Consider the following 14,268-nt stretch of genomic DNA (forward strand, 5'->3'; position numbering starts at 1 on the left):
GTATAGTGAAGTCTGCCGCTTGAAATTGTTAATAAAATTAACATATATTTATGTATATTAATGTAAATTAATGTATATGGTTATTTATCCAGTAAAGAGGAGTTAAGTCAGGAGAAATGTTGCCTGAGTACAGCAGCTTGGAGATGTAGCATACCGGCACCGTACCCAGAGATTTAAAAGCACTCTGCCAAGATCCGACTGCTTTTAACTCACCACAGTAGAAAATAAACATTTACAACAAACTTTAAAACATGTAAGAAGATTCTGACAACATTCAGGTAATTGTCCAGCAGTGTCACGTTGACTGCTACAGGTGTCAGCGCTCCTGTTTCTCCAGGAAGTTTTACATTAAAGAATTTTGCAATTGTCGCATAATCGGTTTGCATTTTACTCACTAGCTGCACTACATACCTACATAGCTATTCTTCATTTGGCTAATTTGGCTCAGAAAGAGAAAATAATATGCTGCTATTTGCTAAAGGAAAGTATTGAAACTGTCCCTTTATATTAAAGAGTCAAATTGTTTCTTATTCCTGGGCTAAAGGCTTTTCCAGTGGAGAGACTGTTTTAGTTTAGCTGTTTTGCATATTCGATCTTTATTGAAAATGTGAAATAATTTTTCTTTACTGCATTCATTTGACATAAAAGGTGCCATAACATACAGTAAACCATCATCCAACTATGGATGGTTGTTTTTGTGGTTACTGCTCAAAAAGCTCTATTTGTTAAAAGTGTGTGGTTTAATATTTAGTATTCACTTTGAAAGAAACGGAGAAGCCAATTGTGATTCATTTGTTTCATATTGTCCAGAATTTTACATTTTTAAGCCCTTTGACCAGTTACACCGACAGTAACGGGAACTCTGTCTTTCATCTGGATTATCAATGCATCACTTTCTGTACAGACATGGGACTGAAGTGTCAATACATCAAATTACATGTAATTACATAAACATAGTTTAACACCACCTGACGTTATAGATCAGTTTATGGCATAATAAACCAGAAACTGTCATAATTTAGCATTTGAGAAACAAGAATGTGGATCTTACAGCATTGGTAACTCAACATTTGTCGTTCTTGGTCTTAAAGCAACAGAATAACTCGCATTGAGGTTCAAAGACTTTACCTTTTGGTCAAATGTGTTGGTTTCATTTCCTTACAGAGTTTAAATACAATTTGTTTTTTAGCTTCTACAGTTTAACCCAAATACATTACAAAAAAAGCTAAATCTTACTTTAAAACTTAAGTATTTTTGGTCTAGTTTCTTGTGCAAATATCTTACTACTTGAAATAACACAAAACTAACAAGTAACTTTTCAGCAAGATAAAGGAGCATGTTTTAACTCAACAATTCCTTAATATTGAAGAAAAAGTTCTAAATCTACTGGCAGATTATTTAACTTATAATGTATAAAAAAAATCTGCACTTTTTCATCAACATTAAGCAATTATTTATTCATAAGAACTTACTATATCTTGCTGAAAAGTTCCTTGTAAGTTAGTTTTGTCTTATTTCAAGTGTACTTTTATATTTGCAATAAAAACTAGACAAAAACACTTTTGTAAGATTGTGTCTTTGCAGTACAAACACGTGATCGAAAAGATAATTGAGCATAAAATGAATGTAGACATGGCAATAACACCTTAAAGGCAAACTGATTTAACATTCCCCACAAAATAACATTTATTTTTTCTCCTTTCCATGCTGTAAACCCCCCAAAGTAAACCGCGTCGTTACAAAAACACAACTTTTCCCAATTGCACCGTAACGTTACACAAGTTTTACTGTGGCCCTCTTAGTTCAGCAACTAATCTGCCTGGCTCCACTGTTCTGCTTGATTTGGTGGGTGTTCGTTTATCTTAAAGGACGCGTTGATGGTGGAAAAACCCATTTAGTCAAAACCTTAAATACTTCTGTGTCCACTCAGTGCAAAGAAGGCTCTGGAGTGCATGGGGGTGGATGCCTGCAGAGACAGAACAGGATGGAAAGTCTTGAGATGACTACTCACTCAGGGTGTGTGTGTGTGTGTGTGTGTGTGGGTGTGTGTGTTCCCTTCAGCCTGATTAAGCCGTTGCATTACTGCTTTCCCCTACCCAGCACTTTGAGCCTCAATCCCATTCACACAGCAGGGATGATCCACTTGTGTGGAGGAGGGTCTCAGACTAGGAATAACATTTAAAAAGTGGAATAATTTGTTGATATTATGACTCCATTTCCAAATAAGTGTTTTAAACCTCTTGTGATTGTTTTGTTTTTCTTATTTGCCAAGTTGATGGTTAAAAAGCGAGTCTTGAAGAAGAATTAACTTCTCAGATGCAGCTGAAGCTTTCTAAATGATCCTCAAGGATTAAGAATCCTCCGTTTTGGTAAGGCATGCATTTATTTACATCGCAGTTCAAGTTTTAGGTTAATATTTCCCGACCTCTCAAGTTTATACGACAAATACGACAGAGTATTAGTTTCACGCCAAGAAAAAAAGTTAAATAATAAAATTACAAGAATAAAGTCGTATGAGAATAAAGTCAAAATAATTAGAATAAAGTCATAATATTCCAAAAATAAAGTCACAATATGATTTTATTGGTGATTATCCTACTCAATCACCAATTGGTGATTTTAGATATGGCTTTAGATAGTTTATATTTGACACAACAAGTTGATTTTACTACAGTCACATTGTACCTAAAAGTGACATAAATCGCATATTTTATATGTTTGTCTGCTTTGATTGTCTAAAAAAGGATCTAATCTTTTTAAGATCCTTTTTTAAAAAAAGGATCTGCATCACTGCAGGAAGAAGATCCTTGTGGTCAAATATCCCCATTTAGCGTCCGTGCATTGTCCTTCTTCCCACCATTTTTATACCAGTTAAAAACCCACTTTGTTATCCAGAGCCTGTGGAAAGTAGAAGTGCACAAAATCTGTGCACTTTCCAGCACCATCTGCTGTCCAATCAGCACCATTAACAGGGCCACCATGTGTTTAATTAACGCTATGCTAATGTTGTTTAGTTAGCTGCAAAAGCACAAAATCTTACCAAATATTTTTGGTCCAGTTTTTAGTGCAAATGTCTTAGTACACTTGAAATAAGACAAATATAATGGCTTCTGATTGTTTCATTTACAACTAGTACTTTTTCATCAATATTAAATGAATTGTGGACTTAAAACATGTCTTAAAATGTACCTTTAAGTTAGTTTGTCTTTTTTTTTAAAGATAATTGCTCCAGAAAACAGACAAAAAATACTTTTTGCAGTACCAGCAAGGCAGGAGGTGAAATAATTTGGTTGCCAAGTTAATTGAAAAACAACCTCAAAAAGTCTCATATGGCTAAAAGCGCAAAAACCAAACGTATTGTTGCAGCTGAAAGCTAAGCGATCCTCCAGTGCTTCAAACCTTAAAAATAGGATTTTCATCTCATGGTTTTGTTCGGCAGGCCTTCATTTACATGTCAGTTTCTGAGCGCCATGTCTCCTTCCCGTCTAACAACATATCGCGGTTGACATACACGTAAAACCAAACATTTCAGTCATTCTGCATCTCGCTCCACCTTCGTGTTCCTCCCACCTCTTTCCCCTCTCGAGATGAAGCACAACTCCCTTGTGCTGCGTTTTTTTTTTTCTCACGTCAGCAAACCTCAGCAGAGACACAGGCAGCCAAAGAGTCGAGGGGTCGGAGGTGCAGCATAAATTACAGCGCCGCGTTTCTGTCTTTCTCTCTCTCTTTCTGACACACACTAACAAACACTCCCTCTTTTATCTCCTGAAACACACACACACACATCCACGCAGTTTCTCACACTTGTGCACACAGCTGCTGAACAGCTGCTTGATCCGCAAGAGAGACAGTAAGCCTACGTCTCAGATATGGATCTGTGACAAACACACACTGTCTTTTAAATTACTCACACAGCAAAGGGAAAGAAAAGTAATTACTCAACTTTGAAAAAAAAAAAAACACACACACACAGAAGTGTTTGTTCTTTCAGTTAAAGGTTTGGTCAGAAACTTAAAAGGCAACAGATCTTTTTTAGTCACACTGTAAGCTATTTTCCTCTCCATATTTGACGTTATTGGTAGTATAGAAACAATCTAACATTTGCAGGGACACAAATATTCATATCTGATTGTCTCCATGGTGAGAAAAAGAGCTTGCTAAGTTTAGTGTAAGACTTGTTTTAGTTTATCTGGTTTCAAACCATAAATAGTCTTCTTCAACGAGTTTATGGATGGTAAGGATTAAAATGTAACAGCTTGACTAATTTGTTCTTTTGTAATGTGCAAAACATTACAAAGTCAAACCAAATTGGGCAAAAATTGTAATTAAATCGAGAAAAGTTTGAAGGTAATTGCACTGCACAAGTTTCAGGGTATTCTATTTTGATTTTAAATGGTAGACCAACAAAGAGTAACACGTAATTGTGAAGTTAAACAAAAATGATACATTCAAACAAATCTGATATCTCTTAAAACATCCAGTCTTCACATGCCAACCAGTAAGTCAACAGAGTCCATTCTTGTGGGTAATTTGATCTCAGTAAAAATACAGCTGTACAGAGAACAAATGCTTGACTTTACGCACCAAAACATATCTTTATATATAGAAATCTTTGACATCTAGTTATTATGTTCCAGTTTGTTCTTTATGGCGCTTTCAATAAATAAAAACAAACTTTTGAAACTGTTTCATATGACAAACTGATCTACAAACGAACCCAACGTGCCGCCTTTAGATGTAAACTAAGATAACGTTTCCTGAGCTGAGCTCAAATACAGACAAATACAGACTTGTTCTAAATAACCTATGGAATTTAAAACATTTTATTTACAAGTTTTCCTCCATGTCAGCAGTGAATGATCTGTTTGTAGCTGCATTTTATATTAGCTGTCAGGAGAAAGTTTGACAAAAAAAAAAAAAGTGGAAGGGGATTTTATTTTATAAATCAACTCAAAAGGAAAAAGGGATACAATTTTCATATCTTATACAAATAAAAATCTATGGTGTGTGTTTAATATTTAGCCTCCTTCACTCTGATGCATAGTTAGTGAATACTGGGTTTTGGGGATGTTACTGTTACTCTATTGAATAAAATATCATTGGTAAATCTTTCCATCTATATTTTATTCCAAATTCACGGATACACTGATGAATACTGGCTAGCGTTACTAGCTAATCACAAAAGCTGGTCTTAGCATCCATTCAGCTCAAATAACTACATATTGCGTCAAAGTAACTTTAAAATGACTGAATAATATTAGAAAAGGGAAACTGTAGCATAACTTTGTTGCTTTTCTAGGTGAAATAAGTTGGGGGTTTTTTAAGTAGCCCTCGTAATGAGATCATGCTAACTCTTTCACCACTTAGCATGCTGAGCTAACTGTAAGCTACACTATCTACTCCCAACCTGAAAAGATATTTCTTCCGGTTATATAAAATCTATAAAACCTTTCTAAATGTGAATCTGTTAGTGCTTTATGTTTTGTCCAAAGGTGATAATAGTGATAATGTGAGACGGATGAAAGCCACAGACGACGAGGAGCAACAACAACAACTCGTACTTTCTGTCTGTGTGAGAGAAGAGGAAGGCTGAACAATGACAATCTTTGTGAGGCGAGAAGAGGAGGCTGCTCAAAAACCTCGAAGGGCCTCAGTATTATTCAACGCAAAGCCAAGTAAAACACTTCGTGCACTGTTCCTGCAGCAAGAGCACTCTGTTAGACATTTAACACCTCCAAATGTCCTCAACTGGGCCGCTTTTTATTATCTGAAAATATCTGTGTTCTGCAAAGAGCCCACATAAGTCAAACTTTCTCATGACGGCTTTAAAATCAGACGTTTCAGACAAGACGAATTATGTTCTCGTTTATTTATAAATAGATTTAAGTGGATTTAAGAATAGTAGAATTTGTTGTTAATGTTTTGCTGATCAAATATAGTATTTCACCTCACTTCTGTTATTTTTATTTTTTTATTTTTTGCTGTTCCTAAGGTCATTGTCATGGCGTGTGACCCAACATCTGGTCACATTTGACTCAATAAAACTTGTGGCATTAATAGTAATAACAGGTAAAGACATCCCTGTCTTCTGCGACATTTACTAGCTCATTCTGGGGAGTCCCATGGTATTCCCAAACCGGATGGGAACAGAAGTACCTGGAAAATCTCCAAAAGAATGTAATTTGCATTATAGATGTTTATTTAAATATGTTTATTTACACGTGCACATTTGTACTCAGACTCACTCAGTCTGGAAAAGTAACAAACATGATTTTAGTACAGAACAATTCAATATATTAAAATAATATTAGAGGCCATGTCACTTTATCACTAAGTGAAACATATTATATAGACTAATAACAGAGATGGATGTTTGAAAGAATTAATTTGTTAATTATGATGATTTTCCACTTACAGCGATAAAGTTGACAATATTACATCAGACCATTTAAAAACAGAAAGTATGTTTAATACTTGCTTAAAGGTTATTAATACCAGTTGTCTGATTCTAATCAGACAAGCAGGACTCATCAGGATGCATGTTCTAATTTATTGAATATTAATGTATTTTCCAGGTCTTGATAGAAACAAAAAGAATGATGGAAAAATGGTTGTATTTCCAGATTTTATTCTCTTCTTATATTCTTCCTTCTTTGTTCTTCCTTGTGTTATACTTTCTTTAATGCTATTAACGCTTATATTGTTATTACTCTCTTTGTGTGTGTCTTTCCTTATTTCCTTCCTTCCTCCTTTCTTTCCATTCTTGCTATCCTTCCTTGTCTTCTCCTTTCTCCATAATTCCTTTGATGAATTCTTGTTTTCTTTCGTTCAAGTTTATTTTTTAGGCTCCATAATTAAATCCCGATCAATGTAAAAATATTTGGCATAAATTCATGTTAAACGTCCGTCTAGTATATTTTAAAATTAAATAAAGTATAGTTATTATAACAACAAAGGACCAAAAATAAAGAAGAAGGGGAAAAAAAGAAAAATAACAGAAAACTCTAGAAAGTTTAGTCTGGAAAGCTCGAACTTATACAGAAATAAAAATGTGCAGGATCTCTGAATCATAAAAATAAACGTTTTCTGAAACCTGCTACAAATGCTAGCTGTTTATGGGACCTTACATTCCTCCATAGGGTGGAGGATCAGGACTGCGATGTCGTCCAGCAGATGTTTCACCCCTGCAGCCCCTGCAGCCTGCGGGTGGTCTCGGGAGAAGCAGCGGTCTTTCCAGGTGGACGAGGCCCGTGTTTGTTTCCAGATATCTGCGGGTGAAGAATGGAGTTGTACAGCTTGTCCTGTGCAGCCTCTGGGCCGTGAGGCTCTCACACAGGCAGCTTAATACAGCACCACCTGTCTGCCTGTCCGAACAAATCAAATCTGATCTCAGATCGCAGCTTTTATTCCGCAGCTCAGACTCAGAAACGGAGCGTTGAAACTCAAGAGTTACTGATTATTTCCAGGCACGACCAGCGGACACAAAGCAGGAAATCACTGATGGACAGCTGTGTATTTTCAGGCGCAAAGATTAAAAGTGCTTCTTCTGTATCTAAACAAATTTGAATGTCCAGAAGACGTGTCAAAGTCAAGGCCCGTGGGCCAAATCTGGCCCGCCAAAGCTATTGACTCCCACCTGCAGGTGGTGGTATTTCTCACTTCTACTACACGGCTTCCTGCAGGAGGAAGTTATATTCCATGAGCGATACGGCGACTAACGTGAGTCACATTTAATGTTATACAAGCGCAAATGTTTAAAAATTCTTCTCAAATATTTATAAATTACCAACACAAAATCTGTGATTTTGATTGTAAAAAAAATTCTAAAAACAATCTTGAAGTCCTGAAGGGACAGAGCAATGTGACAAGAAAATAAATAATAATTTTTAATTGTTTAATTAAAATAAGCTCATATTGTGCTGAAAAGTTATTTCTAAGTTAGTTTTGTCTTATTTCACGTGCATTAAGATATTTGCACTGGAAACTAGACAAAATTACTTGGCAAGATTTTGTGTTTTTGCAATAATCGGAAGTAAATCAGTTAATCTTCTTCCCCTTATTGAGCTATACGCGTTTTTATGTATAAATTATCCATCCATCCATCAGGCAGGCTGATTACTTCCATGCAACGGTGCATTGATGCAGTAATTCATGCAAAAGGAGCCCAGACCAATAACCAGTGGATATTCAGTTGTGTGTTTCAGAACATCAAACTAATTTAAATATTAGTCAGGGACAACACAAGTAAACACAAAATGCATTATTTGAAAGTGTTCATTATTATGGAAGGAAAAAAATCAATTTGAGGTTTCCCTGACCTCAAGCAAATGAAATGAACTTGATCATTTTGTGATTTATTGAGATGCCGTTTGTATGTGAATGTGTTGAATTCTTAGGTAGCCATTTTGTTCTGCCAACTGTTCAAACCTCTTTAATTTTTCTTTTACATCCACGTACATTTTCTTTCAAACCGGACAGATTACATTCAGGAATAACAAAAAGAAAATGCTAAAACAGTGAATTCCCTCACTAACCCAAGGAGTACATAGAAACGCACCGAACCAGACAGTACATTTATCTCTGCCATGTTAGAAATGCAAACATTATAGACTACACGGTACAGCAGGATGCAGAATACTCTATAACATGACAAAAAAGGGCCTATTTATATACAACTGATCCAAAAATGTAGTGTTCCTTGCACATTAATTTATTCGTCTTTTTGTACATATTAACACAGTATCATTTTTAAAGGGGAGAGTCCAGGCAATTCTCGTTCTACATCACCATAAATAAAACAGTTACAAAAATATACCTCACTTCAAACAGAGCAGTAGCAGGAAATGGGCTGGGAGCTGCCGTGGAATGATTAAAACAAAAAACAAAACAAAAAAAAACAAAACAAGAATACATAAGAATGAGATGGAGATGTGCTGGAAGATCCTGCAAGAAGAAGCAGCAGATAAATGGAAACGCTTCAAATAGACCACAGTAAGAATCACACGGGTGGTGCTGGTCGATCCCTTTTGAAGGCTAACGCCTCTCTTCTTCATGGAAGCCAGACGATGCGCGGAGATTCGTACGCATCAGCGATGTGGCGATGCTTTGGGGGGGGGGAGGGGTTAGAAAACGTCCACGTCGGATTAGTAGTGCGTGTACATTCACAGGTAAATCCCACCGTACTGAGGCTCAGGACGTGTCGTGTGTGTCGGTGTGTGTTTCGCACGCTGCTGCTGCACATCCTGAGTCGTGAAGGAGTGAAAGTGATGCTATTTCTTCTTGGAGTTGACGCTTTTGCAGACCCAATTCATGCCCTCCTGAGGAGTAGAAGAAGAAACAGTTTGACGAGCCTCCGAAATACAAGTGAATCTAAAAGAATAGAATATTGAAAGTCATAAAGTTTCACACACATAGTAATATATTTTTGTTGAAATACACATCTGTTTGGGGGCAAAATAGTCTGGGTGTTAATATGTAGGCAAACACAATACTGGAAAGTTTAGTGGAAGAAAAATGTGCGGTGCAGGGTTCATACACTTAAAATTCAAGGACTTTTCAAACTTTCCAAATACCACACTTTGGAGATAAAAACAACACAAATGACCTAAAAAAAGACTGTTACATAATATAATTTATTATTGTTATTATTGTCTTGTGATAGTATAACAACATTTTATGTTTTAAAATGTCTCTCACACACCTTGTGCACCTGACTGGTTCGAGAACAAAACACTACTTTAACAAAAAAAATCTCCCAATTTTATTAACGCTATTAAATGCATAAAATATAAAATATTGAACATTTATTTCAGTTACACAGATCCATAAGTTACCTTTTGAGAAATTAGAAATAATAAATTTTCCTTACAATGAAATTATCCAAACAAATTGTGTGGAAATTAAATGCTTAAACCCAACACAATGTACAACAACTACGACCTGACCATCCTCTGCATGAAACTGTCTTGGGAAACCAGAGTGTCTTCAGTCAGAGGCTTCTTCAAATTCGCTGTAACACAGACTGCTACAACAGATCCTTCATGCCAACAGCCATCCCGGTTTACAATAACTCATTGAAGAATTTGAATTCATATGAGTTACAACAACATTTAACTTCCCTTTAGGATCAATAAAGTATTTTTGAATTTGAACACCTCAGGCTGATTGCCTCCATGTCTCACTGATCCAGTAATTTATGCAAAAGGAGCCCTGACCAAGTACTGAGTGCATCCAATGTACAATCACTTTCACTAGACCAACATTTCTGTATTTTAAAAAAAAGATAGTGTTACTGTTTAATATTCTCATTTTCTAAAACTTTTAATTTTGGATTTACATGCCCATTTTGTTGATATTGCTGTGAATTGCTGACATAAATTAACGTTCCGGTGATGTTCTAATTTATCAGACATTGTTTATTGTTCGTGACGAGCCAGACGTTGGGCTTCCTGCTCACCTGAATCCCCTCTCCAGTGAGAGCGGAGCAGGACTGGATCTGCCACATCCGATCGCGGATGGTGTGCAGATTGAGTCCCTCTGCGATCTCCGAGGCTGGAGCCGCCGTCAGCAGGTCCTGCTTGTTTGCAAAGATCAGCACAGGAACGCCGCTCAGCTTCTCCTCGTCCAACAGCTCCGCCAGCTCCTGCAACAAACACACACATCTGTCCATCAGACACACGGACGAAGCGAGGAAAACAGAGGGAATCCATCTGTCTCCTAGTAAAAACAACAAAAAACAGAGCTATAGTGTGGCTCACTAGAGGCTTCTGTTAATCTAACTTCCTTTACAATATAAATTTTAAAAATCATAATCCGCTCGAATGAATGTGTCTTTCAAGGAAAGGGATCAAAATGAATCAAAGTAGAATGTTTTCTTATTGAAATGTTCTTAATGTATTGGATTAAATCACTTAATTGGGAATAATTGTACAATTATTTTGGTGTTTCTCAATAAACAAACAAGCGCAGCCAAAATGAAAGCAGCACCTTATCAAAAAGTTTTTTGTTTTTCTTGGGTGACAGAAACAACATTTCAGAGTGCTCAGGAATAGAAAGTGCACAAACAATTCATGACAACGCCAGGTATCAAACTAAACCTAAATAAGTTTTACAGCAGCATACTTAAACACAAATTGCAAAAATAAATAAGAGCAGGTTATTATCTCGTGTATAACACAATAAAATTACAAATGATTTGATTAGCTATTGCAGGAGCCAATTAGTGGCTAATTTTTGGTGTCACCAGAAAGGTTTAAAAAAAAGAGAAAATATACTTTCTGGTTGTTAAAATTTGAATTTCATTTAATTTTACCACAATATGTTAAAAGTGTGGAAATGCATCTGCTTATTGCACATACCTGCCCTGTTTCCTCAAACCTCTTTCTGTCAGCACTGTCAATAACGTAAATCTGAAACGAGGAAAACATTTCGGTCATCAACTCAAACATCTTTGTTTGATTCAGCGACTACAATATAAACTCCCAGAGGGGCGGGGGGAGCTCTCCTTACCAGCACATCAGTGTTTTCAAAGTAGTTCCTCCAGTACGGCCTGATCTTCCGCTGGCCTCCGATGTCCCAAACGTTCAGCTTAAACCCCTGAGACTGTACGCTCTTAATGTTGAATCCCTGCAGGGAGCACAAAGCACAGAGCTGCTGCCAATCCGCACGGAAAGCAGGGAGAGGAGGAGTCTTCAGCGCTTCGCTACCTGTGTGGGGGTGATGTGGCTGATGTCCTCTGAAGCCAGCTGCTTGAGAAGCGTGGTCTTCCCCCCGTTGTCTAGACCCAGCAGCAGTATCCGAACCTCCTGGTCTGGAGTGCTTTTTAGCTTACGAAGGATGGACAGCAATCCCTGCAGCAAACAGTGGCAAGGTTCATTTTTCCAAGGGAATAGAGAGATTATAATAGCAGGGAAAATGACAGAATATACAACACATTTACTCATAAATTCATAATTATTTGTTTAAAATAACAGAATGACAGAAATAAAGCATTACCACGAGTAGACAAACAAATTAACAAAAAGAAAATGGATGTTTTTGATGAAAAATTGGCAGATATCACTTTAAATTAAAGTACTATATGCTTGTAATATATTTGGTGACACTTGAAAAGTTTTTGAGAGTAAAGAGACTTGGCCAATAGAAACCCTGTGGATAAGATGGAAATATTACATTTTATTTTATTTTTCCCAGTAGATAGACAGACTATTCATTATCTGGAGTTCAAGTTTGCTATGAAACACTTCAAAATTATTTTGTTTATTTACTGCAAGTCATATTGTCATATATTATGTTTCCATAATATTATCCACACCTTATCTGAAAATGGTCACCTAACAAGCTGAAATTATAATTATTACGATTTTTGTTAAACTTAAATTCACCTTGAAATTATAAGACGAATACCAGAAAAAAACCCTTCATGAGTTGAAGCTTATTATTATTATTTGATAGTTTTGTGAACAAATACTCTCTCGATTTTTGGATGCTGTGCATCTGAAAGGATTTTTACTTTTGGACACGTAACCGTGGTACAAATACATTGTTTTTACAACTGGGAGCAGCTGATTGACATTTCTAGAGCTCAAATAATACCTGAACTATAAGCCCTAGTCACAAATGGAGGCTGAATGAATGCATCTCTGCCATCGATTATCATGGGCTTCTAACCATACAGCTAAAAAGAAGTTTAAAGACGAGCGGCAAAAGCAAATGAAGTGGATTAACAGTTCTTGCCAACAACTAATGGCATCATCCAAGGCATGCTACCGTGGAATATCGTGTCTGCTGCCCAGATATTGAGCTGCTAGCATGCCAGTAATGAGCCTCAAGTCAGAGGCCTCTTCAGATTCGTTGCAAGCCTGACTGCTACCAGATCCTTCCAGCCCACAGCATCACCATCCAGACTTTTTTAAGATTCGTGGATAATATGAGTTACAACTATTAACTTTCCTCTGGGATAAAAAAAAAAAAAAAAAAGTATTTTTGAACTGGTTTAAATGTTCTGCCCTGGGCCCAGTTTCATTTATTTTTTTAACTAATCCGTCTATGGCCTTGGGACAGGAGGAGTTGTTACTCTTCTTCCCTTCATCCACCTGGATTCCTCACCAACAGGCCAGTTGCAACAAAACTTTATTTTTATTTCATAGCTGAATAAACTCTACCCCAGTCGCATCGGATCATGACGACAGCAGTTAACCGTGAGAGTTTCCTGAACCTGTGGAGCGGGATGTTCCCACGCAGCGATGCACAGATAACGGTACACAAACAGGAGCTGCGCCGAGCTAACGAGCTGAGCTAATCTCCCCTGGTAACTGAAGGAGCAACAAGACGGCTCCGACTGGGTTTTCTCCTCACGATCCAAACCGCAAGAACCGATAAATCAGCTCCTGACAAAAGTAAAACCTACGTACTATAAATATACACAAAAGTAAGGGCGACATTTAACAGTTATTGCCTGTTTTGGGGGATAAATTAAACTCACCATCTTGCTGGATTCTCTCCTGGAGACGCCGCTAAACGTGACGTCAGACGCACAGTGCGTACTCCTGGGATCGTGCTGCATTCACGGTCCTCGGGGAAAATGTCTAGATATCGTAGAGTTACGCTGAGTTGATTTGTATCAGATTTTGTCACGTTGTAGTCACACTTCGGAGTATTTTGTTGGGATTTTACGTGATTGGAAATCTGAAAAGCGACTTTGTCTGAGTTACACTGCAACTCTAGCTAAGTCATTTAGTATATGTGTCCAAAGGCAGTATTTACTGTATTTGCTCATTCTTCTTTGCAAGATTGTGGAAGACCATTTTCAGCACCGATGAAAAAACACTTGTATCACTTGATTTATGAGATAGACTCTCATAATAATGATATCTCATAATGAGAGTATGAGATAATATATCATAACATCTCATGTTTATGTAATATTACCTCATAAAAATTAAATAGCATTTCATAATTATGAGATAATCGATATGAGTTAGTTATAATAGCTTAGTTATAAGTATGAGATAGTATTTCACTCTTGAAATAGCTGGTCATATAATCCTACTAAGTTCCACATTTGTATGTATGCTTACTTTATACACAAAAGGGAGAAATGTAACATTTATTGCCTATTTATTTATACTATAAAACAGAATCTTTAGTCTTATAGTATAACATTTGTCATTATATATTTTTACTTTTACCTTTGTGTGAATATTCCTGTCTGTTTGCTGATGGACAAATCGGTTTATATTGCATTATGCAGAGCTGTTACAAGAACAT

General features: G+C 36.7%; 1 protein-coding gene across 1 annotated transcript; it reads right to left on the reverse strand.

Moving 5' to 3' along the window:
• Positions 1–8,328: 8,328 nt before the first annotated feature.
• arl3b (ADP ribosylation factor like GTPase 3b) lies at positions 8,329–13,607 on the reverse strand. The gene is made up of 6 exons (XM_032575010.1): positions 13,484–13,607; positions 11,706–11,849; positions 11,509–11,625; positions 11,358–11,408; positions 10,457–10,642; positions 8,329–9,317 (listed from the first exon to the last, which is right to left on the reverse strand). The coding sequence occupies exons 1-6, from the start codon at positions 13,562–13,564 to the stop codon at positions 9,270–9,272; spliced, it is 627 nt and encodes a 208-aa protein (XP_032430901.1). The 5' UTR covers positions 13,565–13,607; the 3' UTR covers positions 8,329–9,269.
• Between the last annotated feature and the right edge of the window lie 661 nt (positions 13,608–14,268).

This window comes from Xiphophorus hellerii, chromosome 10, assembly GCF_003331165.1.
Source record: "Xiphophorus hellerii strain 12219 chromosome 10, Xiphophorus_hellerii-4.1, whole genome shotgun sequence".
In the NCBI taxonomy this organism is placed as follows: domain Eukaryota; kingdom Metazoa; phylum Chordata; class Actinopteri; order Cyprinodontiformes; family Poeciliidae; genus Xiphophorus; species Xiphophorus hellerii.

Bases quoted from the DNA above. Each gene is read 5' to 3' on its own strand.
- arl3b (XM_032575010.1), bottom strand. From the start codon at position 13,564: ATGCAGCACGATCCCAGGAGTACGCACTGTGCGTCTGACGTCACGTTT. The intron at 11,626-11,705 runs GTAGCGAAGCGC...TGCTCCCTGCAG, and splicing joins GCCACATCACCCCCACACAG to GGATTCAACATTAAGAGCGT. The intron at 10,643-11,357 runs GTATGTGCAATA...TGTTTGTTGCAG, and splicing joins GGTTTGAGGAAACAGGGCAG to GAGCTGGCGGAGCTGTTGGA.